This window comes from Macrobrachium nipponense, chromosome 2 (genome assembly GCF_015104395.2).
Source record: "Macrobrachium nipponense isolate FS-2020 chromosome 2, ASM1510439v2, whole genome shotgun sequence".
NCBI classification, from domain to species: Eukaryota; Metazoa; Arthropoda; class Malacostraca; order Decapoda; family Palaemonidae; genus Macrobrachium; species Macrobrachium nipponense.
Window position 1 is genome coordinate 159,052,285 of NC_087201.1, and position 16,719 is coordinate 159,069,003.

General features: G+C 41.4%; 1 protein-coding gene across 10 annotated transcripts in view; it reads right to left on the reverse strand.

Annotated features, from left to right (window-relative positions):
• Positions 1 to 16,719, reverse strand: part of LOC135221077 (disks large homolog 5-like) — a 625,627-nt gene that overhangs the window by 108,074 nt on the left and 500,834 nt on the right. Inside the window, exon 1 of one of the 10 annotated variants that reach the window (XM_064258858.1) lies at positions 8,409 to 10,194. The exons of the other annotated variants lie outside the window; for them this stretch is intronic. Coding sequence (XP_064114928.1) covers positions 8,409 to 9,071 — 663 coding nt within the window. The 5' untranslated portion in view covers positions 9,072 to 10,194. Of the gene's footprint in view, positions 1 to 8,408; positions 10,195 to 16,719 lie in introns of those variants that run through there. 10 annotated transcript variants of the gene reach the window in all.

Below are 16,719 nucleotides of genomic sequence, written 5' to 3' on the forward strand. Positions count from 1 at the left end.
ATTGCCCAGGTATTTTTGCTCTAACAGATCAACGGATCACTAAACTGTAGATGGGTCCACAGTGATGTAAACTTATACGTAACGAAATAACACGAGAGCATCTTTTTTAAAGAATTATCAACAGACCTTCTTTTACTTACAATCATATGAAGACGGTCATATCGTCACAATATAAAAAAAACAATATATAAACTTCTTCAAATTCGTAAATAAGAATAATAAAATATCAAATAGCACGAAGCGTCCGTCTGTGCAGACACAAACAGGAGGATTATAAGGTGGCCAACTGGCCCTGATAATCCCCCATTAGGCAAATCGCTCAAGCAAGCGGACCTCCAAATTGCAAACTGAATGCCCTGCGAATGATCGGCTAATCAAACAGTCCAGCCGATGAAGGGACGACTACCTCAGCGGTATTCACTGGCCAAGATTAATTAACAGACTGTCCTAGTGCTTACGCCATATTCCACAGATCCAAAATAGAAGAGGCCAGGCCTTCACCATTCACAATAGAAGCAACTAGTAATAGTCGTGGCTGATTGCGAGAAAACACCGCGAGAAGCGTTGCTGTTATCAGAATCGACGGCCAATCAGCTGCCAACACAGCAAACTAAGCAACAGAGAGAGAGAGAGAGAGAGAGAGAGAGAGAGAGAGAGAGAGAGAGAGAGAGAGGAGTGCGTTCGGTAAATCAATCGAACGGTGACCCTTACAAGTTACAATGATGAACTCAGATATGGCCAAGCTACTCCAGCGATATACACAAATTAACGGATGAACGATAAACGAATGAAACAGATAGTATCCACCTTCGTTTTCTCTTAATATTTCACTCATGGGCTCAGTAATTACGGACAGTTCCGCTGCATTTAGTTGGCCTGACGAGTTTATCCGCCGAGATTAAATATTGTACCGAGAAATCTTAACCACAGTGAGGCAAAAGGTATGGAACGTTATAAATAAAAATATTAATGTACTCATTCCACTGGAATAAATAAAAGAGAAATTTCCTTTCCAATCGCCCCATGGAATGGATGCTTACATTAGAGAAAAGTAAAAACTAAACGTTAAATTAATAATATACATAAGGAACACGTGCCTGAAAGTGGCCCCATAAAATTCCCAAAATATATACCAGACTGCGTACATCATACACACTGCATTCCGTACAGTAATGAGCAATGTTTGATACCAGATCTTTACTTTTTCAAACGGACAAATAAAAAAAAATTGTTATAACAATCTTCATAACTGTTGCCGTTACAGAGCATGTTGGGCATTAAACTATACTGGAAGTTAATTACAGACAAATAAACTATCAAACTTCGGTGCACTTTGAATATAGTGAAAAGGGGCGATTTGATGAGGTAACCTTAAATACAAAACAGAACACTGTAACAGCAAAACAAAAACGGAATGGTATGCTACTATCCCCTCTCAGAACAGGATGATAAAGCGGTTACATTAGAATTCCAAAAACATCTCGCAGGTGACAATTGGCATCTGTTATGACTGCCGCACCAACGTTATTATGAAGGGGAAAAAAATGCGAACGCCGCTGCGACAGGGAAAATATCGTTTTTAATTAACCCACAAAACGCCGCAACTAAAACACGCCCGAGTGTTTTAGTCATTTGGTATCATCAGAATCCCGGTGACCTGCTTTTAAAGCTGTTAGATCAATATCATGCATCCGTAAGATCAAAACGCCTCACTTCAGAAAAATGCCCGTATACAAACGAGAGAGAGAGAGAGAGAGAGAGAGAGAGAGAGAGAGAGAGAGAGAGAGAGAGAGAATGTGACCTGCTAAATTATTAACCTGCGTCCGCATGACCTTAAAATCTCACTTGAAAAAAATACCCATCTACAAACGAGAGAGAGAGAGAGAGAGAGAGAGAGAGAGAGAGAGAGAGAGAGAGAGAGAGAGAGAGATTTTTTTCTTTGACACAAGCAATAATGCCTGGCGTATCGCTCATCTGCATCTCCCACTCGAGGTCATCCTCCTAAGCAAAGCAGGAGTTAATGGGACCCGAGAGTATTATACCAGACCCCGAGAGAGAGAGAGAGAGAGAGAGAGAGAGAGAGAGAGTAGAGAAGCATCATGTACGTACCTCGCAAGACAGTCAGGTTTAGCAGAAGCTTACAATAAGTGCATGTTGTTGAAGCGCCTATTGGACGGGAGCGCGCGCATGCGCGTACGTACGTAAGTGACAGTCACGACCCTCGCACTTATATATACATTAGTAATATTTTGAAAGAGGTCACGCTCTTCATAAGATAAATTCTAACAGCAAGGGAAACACACTCACGTCACTTCTTAAATAGGGTTAACCTTGAGTCCTTCTGACGAGAGAGAGAGAGAGAGAGAGAGAGAGAGAGAGAGAGAGAGAGAGAGAGAGAGAGAGAGAGAGAGAGAGAGAGAATAACGCTTTCGTTCAGTCAGTCTCAATCTTTCTGCGACTCGTCTCTTACTTGAGTCAATATCTTTAGGGGAAAGGCGAGGTCCTTTCAATGTCTCGCAATGATCTTGAAACTGATATTGAATCCGAGGGAATTCTTTTTCTATTGGATACTCTTACGAGTCCCCGAGTTCGCCCCCCCCCCCCCCCCCCCCCCACAAAAAAAAAAATAAAGAAAGAAAACTGTATTCGTGAATCTGCGCCTTCGGTTCGTCTGGAGACAGTGTCAGTAGTCCGTGTACGTGATCGATTGTGGTTTATCTCGTGTCTATCATTCCATTTTCAAATAAAATTGAGATTCGAGGGAAAACCTTTCGACAAACTGGTCACAGCAGAGCCATGCGAGTTGGGTGACTGATAATGGATATGTATTATGAATGAAAAGTCATTTCATTCTCAGTAAAGCATCATCGGGCTCTCCGAGACCTCTCGCCCTTCTTGGAGGCGTCTGTCATCATCCCATCCAGCTGATGACATTTTCCTGCATCTTCATCGCTGGTACACACGTCTGTGAGTTTCTACGTGATCAACATAAATGGATTATTCATATGATGATGTAGGACCAGACAGACTTGGTGAGGTCTTAGCATAAGAGACAAATCAAGCCACAGTGACGTCTCTCTCTCGGGTTCTAGTGCACGGATTCGACGTGAGGCGTCTGACGCAAAAGCCTTCGTTGCGTGCGACAATCTCGACGACAGCTAAAAGATATAAACAACCAGAGGGGAAAGTTGTTGTGTGTTACAACCAACCGGGAAAGGCTGCTGTGGTATGTGGTTAAAAATCAAGCTGGCACTGACGCATAAATATAACGCAAGCTGAAAATATTAACGCATTCAACATGGGGGCCACAGGGAAATTAGCCAGGTCGAACACAGAGCGCATAGCATTATCCCCAGGGCCGCCCCCCACCAAGCCCCCCCCCCCTCCCCCCCCCCCCCCCAAAAAAACAAAAAAAAAAAAAGACGCCATACACACGAGTTTCCCGTCATAATTAAAATTTCTATTTGTGTGTCTACTTGTGAGCGGTGGGTGGCAGCAGAGCATGATAACGATCATGAAAACAAGTCAAATTAGATGAACAGAGTGCCATTGCAATTGAGAGAGAGGAGAGAGAGAGAGAGAGAGAGAGAGAGAGAGAGAGAGAGATTAGAAGAGAGAGAGAGAGAGAGAGAGGAGAGAGAGAGAGAGATTAGTGAAGCTGAGTATTCACAAGAGGTGTCAGTGCGGACAGCGCTTAGAAACCAAGGTCAAAAGGTCAGGTAATATAGTGTGGTCGTCAGGCGTTCTGAAGTCATGAGTCCGCTTTGACAGGACACCCACTAAGCAACAGTTTTACGTTGACCATGACTGGGCATAAGTCATTCATACAGTTCAGTATATTACTAGTGTTATTACTACCATTATTCTTTTTTTTTTTTTTTTTTTGTTTTTTTTTTTTTTTTTTTTTACAAAGTTTATTATATATATATATATATATATAGATATATATATTTATATTTATATATGTATATATATTATATAATATATATATAAATAATATTGAATTATATTTTATATATATGTATATATATATATATATATATATATATATATATGTGTGTGTGTGTGTGTGTGTGTGTATACACAAACACAGTTATCTGTGCAGTACTTATGCAACATATACTTTCAACAAAGCGAGTCCACAGTCAGCCATTTTTATAATGGACGATCTGCTTGTATTTCATCAGCATTCAACCTGAGATCTCTTACCTTACTCAAACTCCTGGCAAAACTCTCTCTCTCTCTCTCTCCTCTCTCTCTCTCTCTCTCTCTCCTCTCGGTCTTTTTTCTCTCTTCTCTCTCCTCTCTTCGGGTCAGTATGCAAAGCACAAAATATTTCCTATAACGAGACCACCTCTGAAACTCGACTACAACCCAACGGGTAAATCAAAATATAAACTAAAAAAAAAACTCTGATAAAAGGTTACATATTGAATAAAACAATAAATGCTCTTGAAACTTCTAAATAAATCTTATTTGTCCATTTGTGAGAGGACGTACCAAGACACGCAGAGGATAAAGCGGAATAATGACAAAAGCCTCAATTACTTTCCATCGCACCGCGGTCCTTATCAAGCCAAGTAATGACCCTACCCAAGGTATACTTTGGCCCTACCTACGCCCAACACAGAGACCGAGTTTGAAGCTGACCACAATCACTGATCTTTGAGCTCAGAAAAGAATTGCCAGTCATAATGTTTCTCCACGATATCAATATTACCTCGGAAGTATAACCAAACAATATTTGCAATCGGTTTCTTACTCGATAAACCCATTGCCAAGTCTCTATAATAATTTGCAATTCCAATTCTCTACAATGAACCTCAATCCGAAGTCTCTTTATTAGCCCCATCCAAATTCCCCATGATAAAATCCAATCGTAATTCTCATTATTAACCCCATTCCCCACTCTCTACAATGAAACCCAATCTTGATTCTCTTTATTAACCCCATTCTCAATTCTCTACAATTAACCCAAATCCTAATTATTTTTATTAGCCCCATTCCACATTGTCTATAATGAACCCTATCCTAATTCTCTTCATTAACCCCCCCATTCTCAATTCTCTATAATAAACACCAATCTAATTCTCTTTATTAACCCCTCTGTCAACTCTATAATTAACCCCTATCCTGATTCTCTTTATTAGCCCCATTCCCCATTCTCTATAATGAACCCCATTCTAATTCTCTTTATTAGCCCCATTCCCAGTTCTCTATAATTAACCCTAATCCTAACTTTCTTTATTAACACCATTCCAAATTCTCTATAATGAACCACAATCCTAATTCTCTTTATTAAACCCCAATCTTAATTCCCCTACGATAAACCCCATTTCCCATTCTCGATCATAATCCCCAAATCCAATTCGCACCAATGAAGCCAAATCCCAACTGTGTACAATAAACCGCATTCCCAACTCTCCATAATAAACCGCAACCCAAAATCTCTTTATTAACATTACTCCCAATTCTCAAGATTAAGCCCCAATCCTCAATAATGAGCGATCTGTCTCATCGTCGAATAATTTGATTTGTAACATTCAAGTCTCAATGGAATTAGTTCACCCGTCGTCGAGGTCACTCCTACAGACAATCAAACACAGGGGAAAACATATCCCCCCCCCCCACCCCCCCGGCCAACTCCGCGTCGGCAAAGGCAAGAATCACTCGAAATTATTTCCAATTCCAGCTGCCGTGTCCTCAGGGAGGGAAAAGCGCATTTGGAAAACGAATCTCCTCTCCCCTAGAACGATAAAAGGCCCCCTCCATTTCATACAATTAACATTCCAGGTAAGTTCCGTCAGGAAAAAAAGGAGTTCCGGGAGTAATTAGGTGGAAAGGTGCCCAAAATGGAATGTATGCGGAATGGCTCGAGTGAGGTTTGGGAAGGGAGAGTAAAAAAAAGTAAGTGGGATCCCGATTTCGTTAAAAAGCTATTTGGATATTACAAAACTATCGGGAAAAAATAAAGCTTCGTACGGCAGTCAAAAATCGTTGAACAGAAAGTAAAAACACTTTAATAAAAAAAACTCCTGAAAACACAAACAAGTTTTTAAATGCCAGCGGGATTTTTTTTTTTAACTTTAATAATCAACATTAGAGAAGTGGCCAGTTATAGCGGCTTAGTTCTTTTCTAGTCAGCTCTCACCTGACTTTGTATGAGGAAAGCAAACACTGTTTTCCGTCCGAATGTTTGGGCATTTGAGTGTCTCGCTATGCCCTTCCCTTTAACTAAAAAAAAAAAAAAAAAAAAAAAAAAAAAAAACTCCGATAGAGGGAAAAGTTCTCTGCGGATGAACAGAATACAATACTGAGCGTGAAAATAAAATAACTATTTCCGAGAGCAAGGAAGGAGATAAAAAATTGATAACGTTTCTAACGAGGACCCATCTATCTATCTTTTATAGCAACAATAATGACGGAAGAGACCCGTGATCTTTAATCGCTTTCATTGGTTTATTACTCATCCACAACTTTTCCCAGGACGAGTCAAATGGCCAATTTAGCGTAATCAGCAGAAGGTGTAATGGCCAATACTGAGAGTCGCGTAACTGTCAAGAACGTCTCAGAAACTCGCGTCATTTTACCATGAGGCAAAATGCCTCCTTTTTACGCAGTCCAGAGGCAACGAGGGGACACAAGACTGACTTCTGAGTTTGCTAGTTACAAGACCAGAGTGTCATTCCTCCTGTGATGTTTAAGAGACACACAAGGAATTCGAGATCACGTCTCAATATTCGTTTCATACTGCACGTACATAATAAGAGAATAATAATAATAACAACAATAAGTGCTTTCATAAGAATGGACGCATCCACGATCCAGTTACCGATTTCATCTCCTAAAGATCAACAGTTCACGCTGGAGTCAAGGCGGTAAAATACCTGTAAAAAGAAGTTGGCAACATGAGCAACTTGCATAGTTGCCGGAATCGCTACTCACTGCGACCTAGTTGGAAACTGACGTTGAATAGTCATCACACTTCAGTAATATCTCATAAGCATCCTCCCGCGAGTACAACTCACATCCGTCCAGATACCTCTTTGGAATGGAAGGGAAATAGGTAAGAAGAATGGTCACGTGTGGGCTGTCGGAACTAGACTAGATGTTCACGCTGAAGTCACGCATAAAATGACTTCCGAATGCGGCAAAATACTTATAAAACCTTTAATACACAATTTTAGCACGCATGGAAAAAACGAATTTTCGGAACAGAAACGGCAAAACGCTTTGTGGTCAATAGAAAACACCAGGAAAAAAAAAAAAAAAACAGCACTGGGCTGCCTACGATCTTCTTGTCGTTCCACAGCCAAACAATAAATTTAATAAATTTGGTGAGAAGAGTTCCACATGACATTCAACTGGATACCGCTCACCAACATGACAGTTTAGCCTGAATATCCCTATCGAAAAAAAGCGCTTTACCCTTAGGGTTTGTTAATAGACTTGTCATTATCAGCTAATAATGGAGTGAGAGTAATGTTATCTATTGTAGTTTATTTTCTTCATGATTATCATTATAGATTCTCGGGAAAATCTGACACTCAATATGTCCCATTGGCGACAGTCATGACCCATATGCTAAATATTCTCAATTCATGGCAAACTTCCCACAATGACAAAATTTAAGACAAAGGCATTTTATATGAATATTTCCACTTCATCTTGTGCCTAAAAAACACGCTTAATAGTACTATACTTTCGTAATTTACATTTCCGATATATCTGGTACATCATAGGTTATTGAAATCTACGTCGATACAAATCAGAAATCGATTTCGACCTCATGTTTTATGAAGTTCTGTTTCGCACACTGCTTCATTAAGAAAGAACACACATACACACACAAAAAAGCACCTGTCATTCAAAGCTAATGTAAGATGTGCCAAACTCTTGAAGACAATGCAAGACACCCCCATTGCGTAAGTTTCATCATTTCGTGAAATGAGTCACTATGGGAACCTACAACACAATACTAATACTAGGATTCACTTCGCCACTACGTTCATTTTAGAAGGCGATTAAATTTATGAATGAACAATTCGAAGTGCATTTACAATTGTATTTTCCTTCGTCTCGTCCAAACCGTCCAAGAAAAAGAAACAAAAGGGCTACAGACGGATTAAAGCACTGAATGTATGCCGGTCATTCAACCTTGCAATCCTCTCCATAGACGATGTGTCCAAGTACCAGCATCCATTCCTTTATCTTATGAAATTTATTCACTATATATATATATATATATATATATATATATATATATATATATATATATATATATGAGAAGGCAGCAGAGCTCATACACGGATATTCAACGTTATCTTAAGAACCCCGCGCCCCCAAACACAAACACACACACACACACACACACACACTTCATCCGCAATTTGCAGTCGATTGCTCACCCTCGAGAAGGGGCTGACGACCGAGGGGATGCCCCTGGGGTAAGGAGGAGTCCATCTGTTACTGAGAGTGACTGTCCTGACCATGCCGACGCCGAACTCTCTGTGGGGGCTGCTCCTCGTCACAGCCTTGACGGCCGCAGCGTGAAAACTCCCCTGTAGGGGCAGGCGACCACGGTTGATGGAGTGGTTGTATTCGGGTACTCCTCCGGCAGAGGGCGCTCCCCCAGCAGGTGGAGGAGAAGGGTACGGCGGAGGAGAAGACGGCATCATTTGCTTTGGCGTGCTCATCTGAGCAGGAGGAGGAGGAAGAGGCGGCGTGGCGGAGGAGGCCGCGACCGAGTTCGTATCGGCAGATGAAGACGCGGCCGGAACAACGCAGGCACTGATTTCCTTCGTCGGGGTGATGGATCTCTTCCGATCGCCGCCCCCTACGGACACCCTTCTCCTAAGGCGCGGGATCTTCGGCCGGGGGAACTTGGAGGGGAGTTTCGCTATGAGTCTGAAGTTCGCGGCAGCCGCGCTCATGGGCGGCGCCAGGCGATGAGCGGCGCCCCTTGTCACAACAGCCACCCGACCGTAAGTACGACCTCCAGCCGCCACCAAGCGCGAACATGCCCTGGCTGCCCTCGCTCTCAATCTGCTTCTGACGCGGTCACCGCCCATATTTCGTCAGTACACCGAGTCTTTCAACAGCAGTCCACGTACAACGAATCCTGGTGCCGAGGACGCATCTCGATAAGGGACAAACGCAATGGTCTCTCTTCCTCTCACACAGTCAAACAAACACAAGACACACTAAGGGAACATTTTCCTTCTCTGCAGCAACGGCGGCACCGCCTTCCACTCCTCCATCTTGTTGGCGAATTGCGTTTAGGAGTAAAACCCTTTTACATCGCCTATTAGCCACTAGAGGGAGTTTACGTGTTACATTTCTCCTAGGGCGATTCCCTCCCTCACTCACTCCCTCCCTCCCCTCCCTGGCACTCACTCCTTCTTCTTCTTCTTCTCGGCTCTGAAGACACCGAGTCGCGAAAGAGGACAGGCAACAGTAGGGAGAGGATAGGATGAGGATGAGGAGGAGGAGGAGGAGGAGGAGGGGCGGCGTATCGCAGTATCATATAGCAGTCTATCTCTCACGAGTAAACGAAGGACGACGCCCTGGGGATCTGGCAAGACCGGTGGGGCTCGTCAAGAAACGAAATCCCAAACTGTATTAGTATCGCTACGAATGACGCGAAATTCGGTCAGTGTCACTCTGCTGCTGCTGGCCAAGCATTTACTTAATAAAATCTAGGAAGACAACCGTCACTTAGGGTGATACAAGCTGCGCCCAGTATCTGCGAACCCAGTAAAGTTGTAGACGAATGTCAGGTCTTGATTTTCACCGCATAATCAATGAGATGACGGACAAGGAACCACACACACACACATACTGGCACGACACGGCACTAAATTCCTCAGACATGGGTCATCATAAATTACGCAGCATTGGGGTTTCCGAACGAATGCACTGAAACAAGCAATCCCGACGACACTCTCTCTCTCTGTCTCTCCGTTACTGAACGGAGACCCAAATGTCATCACCAGAGCACTCCGCTAATATAAAAAAATCTGTGTAACTATCGCCAGATAAGTTCACTCATCGTCACACTCAGGGGGACACACAAACACAAAAGCTCCTACTACTCCCGCATGGAAACGGAGTTCAGGACACTCATGGGAAGGGGGGTGGGGGGGTAGACACACACACGGAGAGAGCGCGTTCGAGTCAAGACACTGTCTATGCAACACACGGGTCTCTTGCTACGGTTGCACAAGTCACACTAAGTCACTAAATGACGCCAAGGTTGGCTGGGTGACGGGACGCCATTGTCGGGGTACTTAGGAGAGGGCCTTCCTTCGAGGGGCCCAGGAGGAGGAGGAGGAGGAGGAGGAGGAGACATCACAGGGTGGGGATGATGAGGCACTGAAGAAGAAGGAGAAGAAGAAGTAGAAAACTAAGCAGAAGAAAGAATATGAAGATGAAGATGGGGGAAAGTAAGGAAGACGTAGGAGAGTCATCCACTGCACACATACAAACACACACACACACACACACAGCTGTGGTGCAGCTGATCAAAGTGGGGCGATGGATGACTAGGGCCAAGCAGTAAACTCTTGTTCGTCGTGGCATTGAAATATCGAAGAGATGAAAAGAAAACCAAGTTCTAACACCTCAAAGAAATTTAGGAGAAAGTTCTTCTGAAAATAATGAGCAAAAGTTCCTTTCTGAAAATGAGTGCAGCTAAGCCCCGAACAAAAGCTATGCATCAGCACCCCATATAACCCTAATAATAATAATAATAATAATATAATAATAATAATAATAATAATAATAATAATAATAATAATAGCATGAGTTACTAAAATGATGAAGAATTTCAGTGGTGTATATCTCTTGTATATTTCTAAAATATATACTTTTACATGTACACCACCGTGGATATCTTCATCAATAATAATAATAATAATAATAATAATAATAATAGAATATAATAATAATAATAATAAATAATAATAATAATAATAATAAAATGAGACTGCAAATATATATAATATATATATATATATTATATATATATATATATATATATATATGTATATATATAGAGAGAGATTTTGCAAAAATACGTCTTGAAGGATATATAAAACTGGGTGGAAGAAGAAGAAGAAGCGAAGGAGAAGTTTTCACGTTAGCCAAGCGTGACGCACCACTACTCGTTTGTGATGATTAACTCAAGTACTTCACACTTGTCTCTTGGGCAGAAGAGGGAGAAAAACCCAGGAGGAGGAGGAAGGAGGAGGAAGAATAAGAAGAAAGGGAGAACAACAACAACAAGAGAGGACGTCTATCTAGGGGAGGCAATAATGCATTTTTGCTCCGATCAGGAAAAAGACTCCTTTCGAAGTCATATTTTTTTTTTTTTTATGGCCTCTAAAGTTTCTAAATGAAATATGTCTTCAAAGTCATTTCTTTAATGTCCTCAAGGGTATCAAAATAATCTCTATAGTGTAAATAAGGTTATTCAAACTTATATTTGCAGGGAAGCAAAACAAAGGGGGAAAAATAAATCGCCCAAGGAATTTAGAAAGTGGGTATCACCAATGTTGCATGCAGCCCAGAGCCATGCATGTTTACCGGGTGTCCTTGGGACAGACTACATGAAAAATGAACAGAAGAAAAAAAAAATTTATTCAAAAGAATTGAGAGGCAAACAAGAACCACCAGGGAGAGACTTGAGGGGTCCTTACAGGGATGGGGGCTGTCCCTGCTCCTGCTGTAAGGATTTGGGAAAACAAACAAACAAACAAACAGGGGTAAAGAGCCACCCCAGCCGTGGCATCGAGATGTAGAAAGAGGATTCTGGTGATGATGCTGGCGGCTTCTCATACATTACCCCGACCGAAGAAAACGACCCAAAGTCACATGCAGCCTTGTAGGGTAGACTCACGTAATACCTACTACTTATGCAACAGCATTTTTTTTATATATTTTTTTTATTCTCGAAGTGGCTACTCGAGAGAAACTACAGTGGTACATCTTGCTTTATTTACATACGAACGAGTACGCTGTATGAACCAAGACGATGATATAACCGCGCTTAAGGAGATGATGTGCTTTTATGAATTTTACTGTGAAAAATAGTACTAGACCACTTACGACCATTCAGTTTAAGACAGAGAAGAGGGGGAGTTGGAGTGGTTGGACAGCAAAAAGTAAGGAGACGAAATATAGGGATATAAATGTGGAACTGGGAGTAAAACAATAATTGCACTAAGAAGTAAGGGTCAGAGAGGCTGGACAGCAAGACAGAAGAATGGAAGTCGATATGGAGGTACAGTAAAATAAATAAATAAATATATAAAAAAAACTGTGTGAGGATCCATAAGTAATAAATAAAGACCAGTTACTGAAGTCTAAAGAAAAGTATAGATGCTAATAATCCTCGACAAATAGAACTAGTATTATCCCTCAAGGAAAAGTGGGGGATCTGGAGAGAGAGAGAGAGAGAGAGAGAGAGAGAGAGAGAGAGAGAGAGAGAGAGAAATAATGTCCTCGATAGGTTTCACAATGTAGGGACATGGATTACTTTATCGACGCCATCTTGTTCTCAGTTATGGTTTCTTGGCATCAATTTTGACGGATTACTCTATCCAATTAAAACCAGGTGACAGATTCACTACTTTGATAAACACAGGACAACTAAGTATTTAAAAGAAAGTCCCTTATGCCGCTAGTTCCTTTACCAGTCAGAGGCGAAACTGTGTCACGAAGACCAAATAAGGAAAACAAGGGAATTACTCATTCTGCTCTCTGGAAGGATAATATCTCATTATTACTTACTACTGATGCTTACTCTTAATTAAGACTCCTCATTTTTCAAAGGCAACATGGAGTTTGTGCTCTAACACACGACTTTTGAGGACTGCCGTACACGTTTGCAGTTGGTGGGACAACATTTGCTTCCTTTGTCATTAAGTCCCCCATTCTTTTCTTATTCTTGTCCTTATTCTTCCTCTGGTTATCTTTATTAGTATATTTAACTCTTTAAACAATTTCCTTTTAAACTAGCATGTAAAAACCAGTTGAGATTTTGCTTTGAATCTGTAAGAATTCATGCTGATCATCAGTATATAATTAAAACCTTGTCATGTCATAATAATGCAATCTCTCTCCTTTGCAGCCTCCGTATATCATAGCTGTAAAAAAATGTCAATATCCTAGATGCTGCGACGCCAGATATAATGACCACAGATCAATCAATCATTAAACAAGACCAACATTGATAAACCAGCAGAAATCATGAGAAAATTTTCCACGTAATTCGTCTACATGGTTTGAAATCCATTTTTTCGCATTATAGCTCTTAATTATAACTCATTATAGCTCCTGATCTATCCTTCCGAGTGAACAAAACGTGCGCGGCTTATAAACAAACGTAATGTAATATTTACCGTAATTATTCGCAGAATCAAACGACATGGCCCCAATTGGGGTCAAATCGGTGATATATTTTGGATAAGTCAGGAATCATGACCACATGAATTTTCTATCGCCTACAGACCTCTCAATGCCTCCTATTTCCCTGCTCTTTATCAATTCGAGTGACGCTCCACTTCCAAAAGAGAGCACTAGGTCGAGAGAGAGAGAGAGAGAGAGATGCAAGGTAAGGGAAGCAGAAAAGAGCCTTTGATATAACCCAGTATAACTCTCTCAATCTCTAGGGAGAGAGAGAGAGAGAAAGAGAAAGTTTTACTGGGATATATTAAAGGCTCTTTTCTATATGTCCGTTACCCTCTCTCTCTCTCTCTCTCTCTCTCTCTCTCTCTCTCTCTCTCTCTCGGACGCAAGCAGAATCGGCCAAAAATAGGCGGCCTTTCTTTCATCTGTCTCTAGTATTATGTAGCTCCAAATACAAAGCTCCGGCTCTAAAAACATTTTTAATTGCAACACTTCAAAGGACTGACTTCAAAAACCCCCGTTTCAGTTTCAGGATCTCCACTGACACACACACACACACACGCAAGCACCCAAAATAACTCAAACCAATAATGTAACCTTTTCCACAATATAACATAGTGTAGCTTCGCTATTATCAATTTCCCTCGTGATATGTTTTACGTGGATGTCTGCAAAAGTCTACGGGGACCACTCTCCCCCTTTCACTCCCCAACTGGGTGGGGTCGTTAATTCTCTCTCCAGCGAGGCTCTATCACATGTTAACAGTAGCATGCAACCACATCATTCTCTCTCTCTCTCTCTCTCTCTCTCTCTCTCTCTCTCTCTGTGCAACTCGTGGCAGTGTGTTGTATAAGGTGGAACTGGACCAAGACTTGTAAACATATCCTTTGAGTAACATGATGGTTGTCATGCTCAGTGAATATATAATTTGAAACTTGCGTTTGTAAAATAAAGCAGCGACGTTTCCATATAATATGCGCGCGCACGCGCGCGCGCGCGTGTGTGTGTGTGACGCACACAAAGAGAGTGCGAAAAGACAGACACAATCGCTACCTCAATGTTATTTGACGTGAGCCGCTGTTCAGGGGATGGCGGGAAGGGGATTTCGCGGACGGAAAAACAAAGGGATTGGACATTTGAAATATGAACAATGTTTACTTATGAAACTCTGGGCGATCATTTATTTTCCCGTCACGCATCTCTTCCTCTTCATCCCCGACAGTTTATTCATCTTGTACATCCATCCATCATCCAACATCTATCGTTTAAAAAAGTGACGCCCACTCGAGTCAAATATTCCGTCAACATATTTTATATCACTTGATCTCCTCGATTTTCTTTCCCTTCTATTGACCGATAAACAAACGATTAGCTCGTTCGATGTCTACGTTTCCCTCACATCCAACCACTATCGCGGCGATATGAGAGCCAGGAGTTCATTTCTGAACGAACTGGGGACGGGAGGTCGCTGTGAATCGGACGATTTGTGACTCATGTTACAAGTTGACGCTGCGAGAGCGGAAAACGGCGTACACACGCACGCACACGCATTGAGCGCAATGTGTACTTGTAAGATATATATATATATATATATATATATATATAATATATATATATATTATATATATACACACACACACACACACGTCAGATAGTGTTCCACTGATGTTATAACATTAATTTTCTACATTCACCGTTAGTGAAAAGCACATCCAAAAAGTATGAAGGACTAGAAGTCAAGAGGGGATTACTAATATCAAATCAACAAGCCAAAATTAACAATCATACAGAGCCAAAAAAAAAAAAACTGCAACATATCCACATATATACACCTACGCGTACTCTCATTACCGACGCTGCAAATAATGTACAGACAGGAAGTCCGCTTCCAGCGTGATGCATTCGCACTCGTGGGGGAAGTACGAAATGATTCACTTGACGTCAATTTGGGCTTCGCCTTGAAACACAACGTCGGCGTCCCCGGGTACAGCAGCAATAACAAAATATTTCTACAACACAACTGCGATCTTTAACTATTCACCTAAAACCCAGCTGCGATTTCTTCAAAGTTTTATGATGACCTTGTTGTGATTTTTTTATTTTTCTCCCTCCATCCATGATAATTCTGATTTTTGGGAACGTCACTGCTGCATAAGTGACTGGTTTCTTGTGGTATAACAGTGAGTGTACACCAGTAATAATAATAATAATAATAATAATAATAATAATAATAAACTGAACAACAACGAAAGACAAGGAGAGTGCCTCTTGGTATAAGTGACTGGTTTCTTGTGCTATAACAGTGAGTATACACCAGTAATAATAATAATAATAATAATAATAATAATAATAATAATAATAATAATAATAAACTGAACAACAACGAAAGACAAGGCGAGAGTGCCTCTTGGTACTCGAACACAGGTGGTGTCTATTAACCTCGCGTTGCAACTACCTCACCCTTAAGTAGTTGCAACACGAGATGAAGAAGGAGAGAGAGAGAGAGAGAGAGAGAGAGAGAGAGAGAGAGAGAGAGAGAGAGAGAAGGGGCCCTGGCACGGCCATATGCACAGATACTTCCAGAGCCCTCCTTAGTGGTGCCCTACGAGTTGTTGCACCTTCCACCTGCAATACAGGTGGTGGAGGGAGGCGCAGGTGACACATGGCTTTCGTTTATTCGACTTATTGGGACACGCGATCCTCCGGAATGATCGTGACGTCACGGTTTCAAGGACGGAATCATGAGAGAGAGAGAGAGAGAGAGGAGAGAGAGAGAGAGAGAGAGAGAGAGAGTGTGAGATAATCGTCCCGGTTGGGAAATATCATCCTCGTCAAGAACCTCCCTTTTTAATTATGCAAATTTTCAGAGAGAGAGAGAGAGAGAGAGAGAGAGAGAGAGAGAGAGAGAGAGAGAGAGAGAGAGAGAGAAATGAGATCTTGCAAAACGACGAACGCACCTGCCACGTGGTGTCGAAATGAAAAAAAAAAAAAGCCCATTCAACAAATTCTAGCGTAAAGTGACGAAATTCTTGGGCTATGTGAGTAGGCCCCTTCTGCAACTAATTGAGTTAACGTAAATCACACACTAGAGCACGTAATTACGGCGACATCAAGACGAGGCTGGGTATTCATGCAAATACCCCTCGCACATTAAGCTCTTTGTTCGCAGTCTGTGCTCCTAATTGCACTTCGTTAGTTATTCAGTAATATCGTAATTTGGAAGAACGACTTGCGTAACTCAAGTTAAAGCAAAACAGTTATTTCATAAAAAAAAAAAAAAAAAAAATACGTATTAAAATAAACATAAAC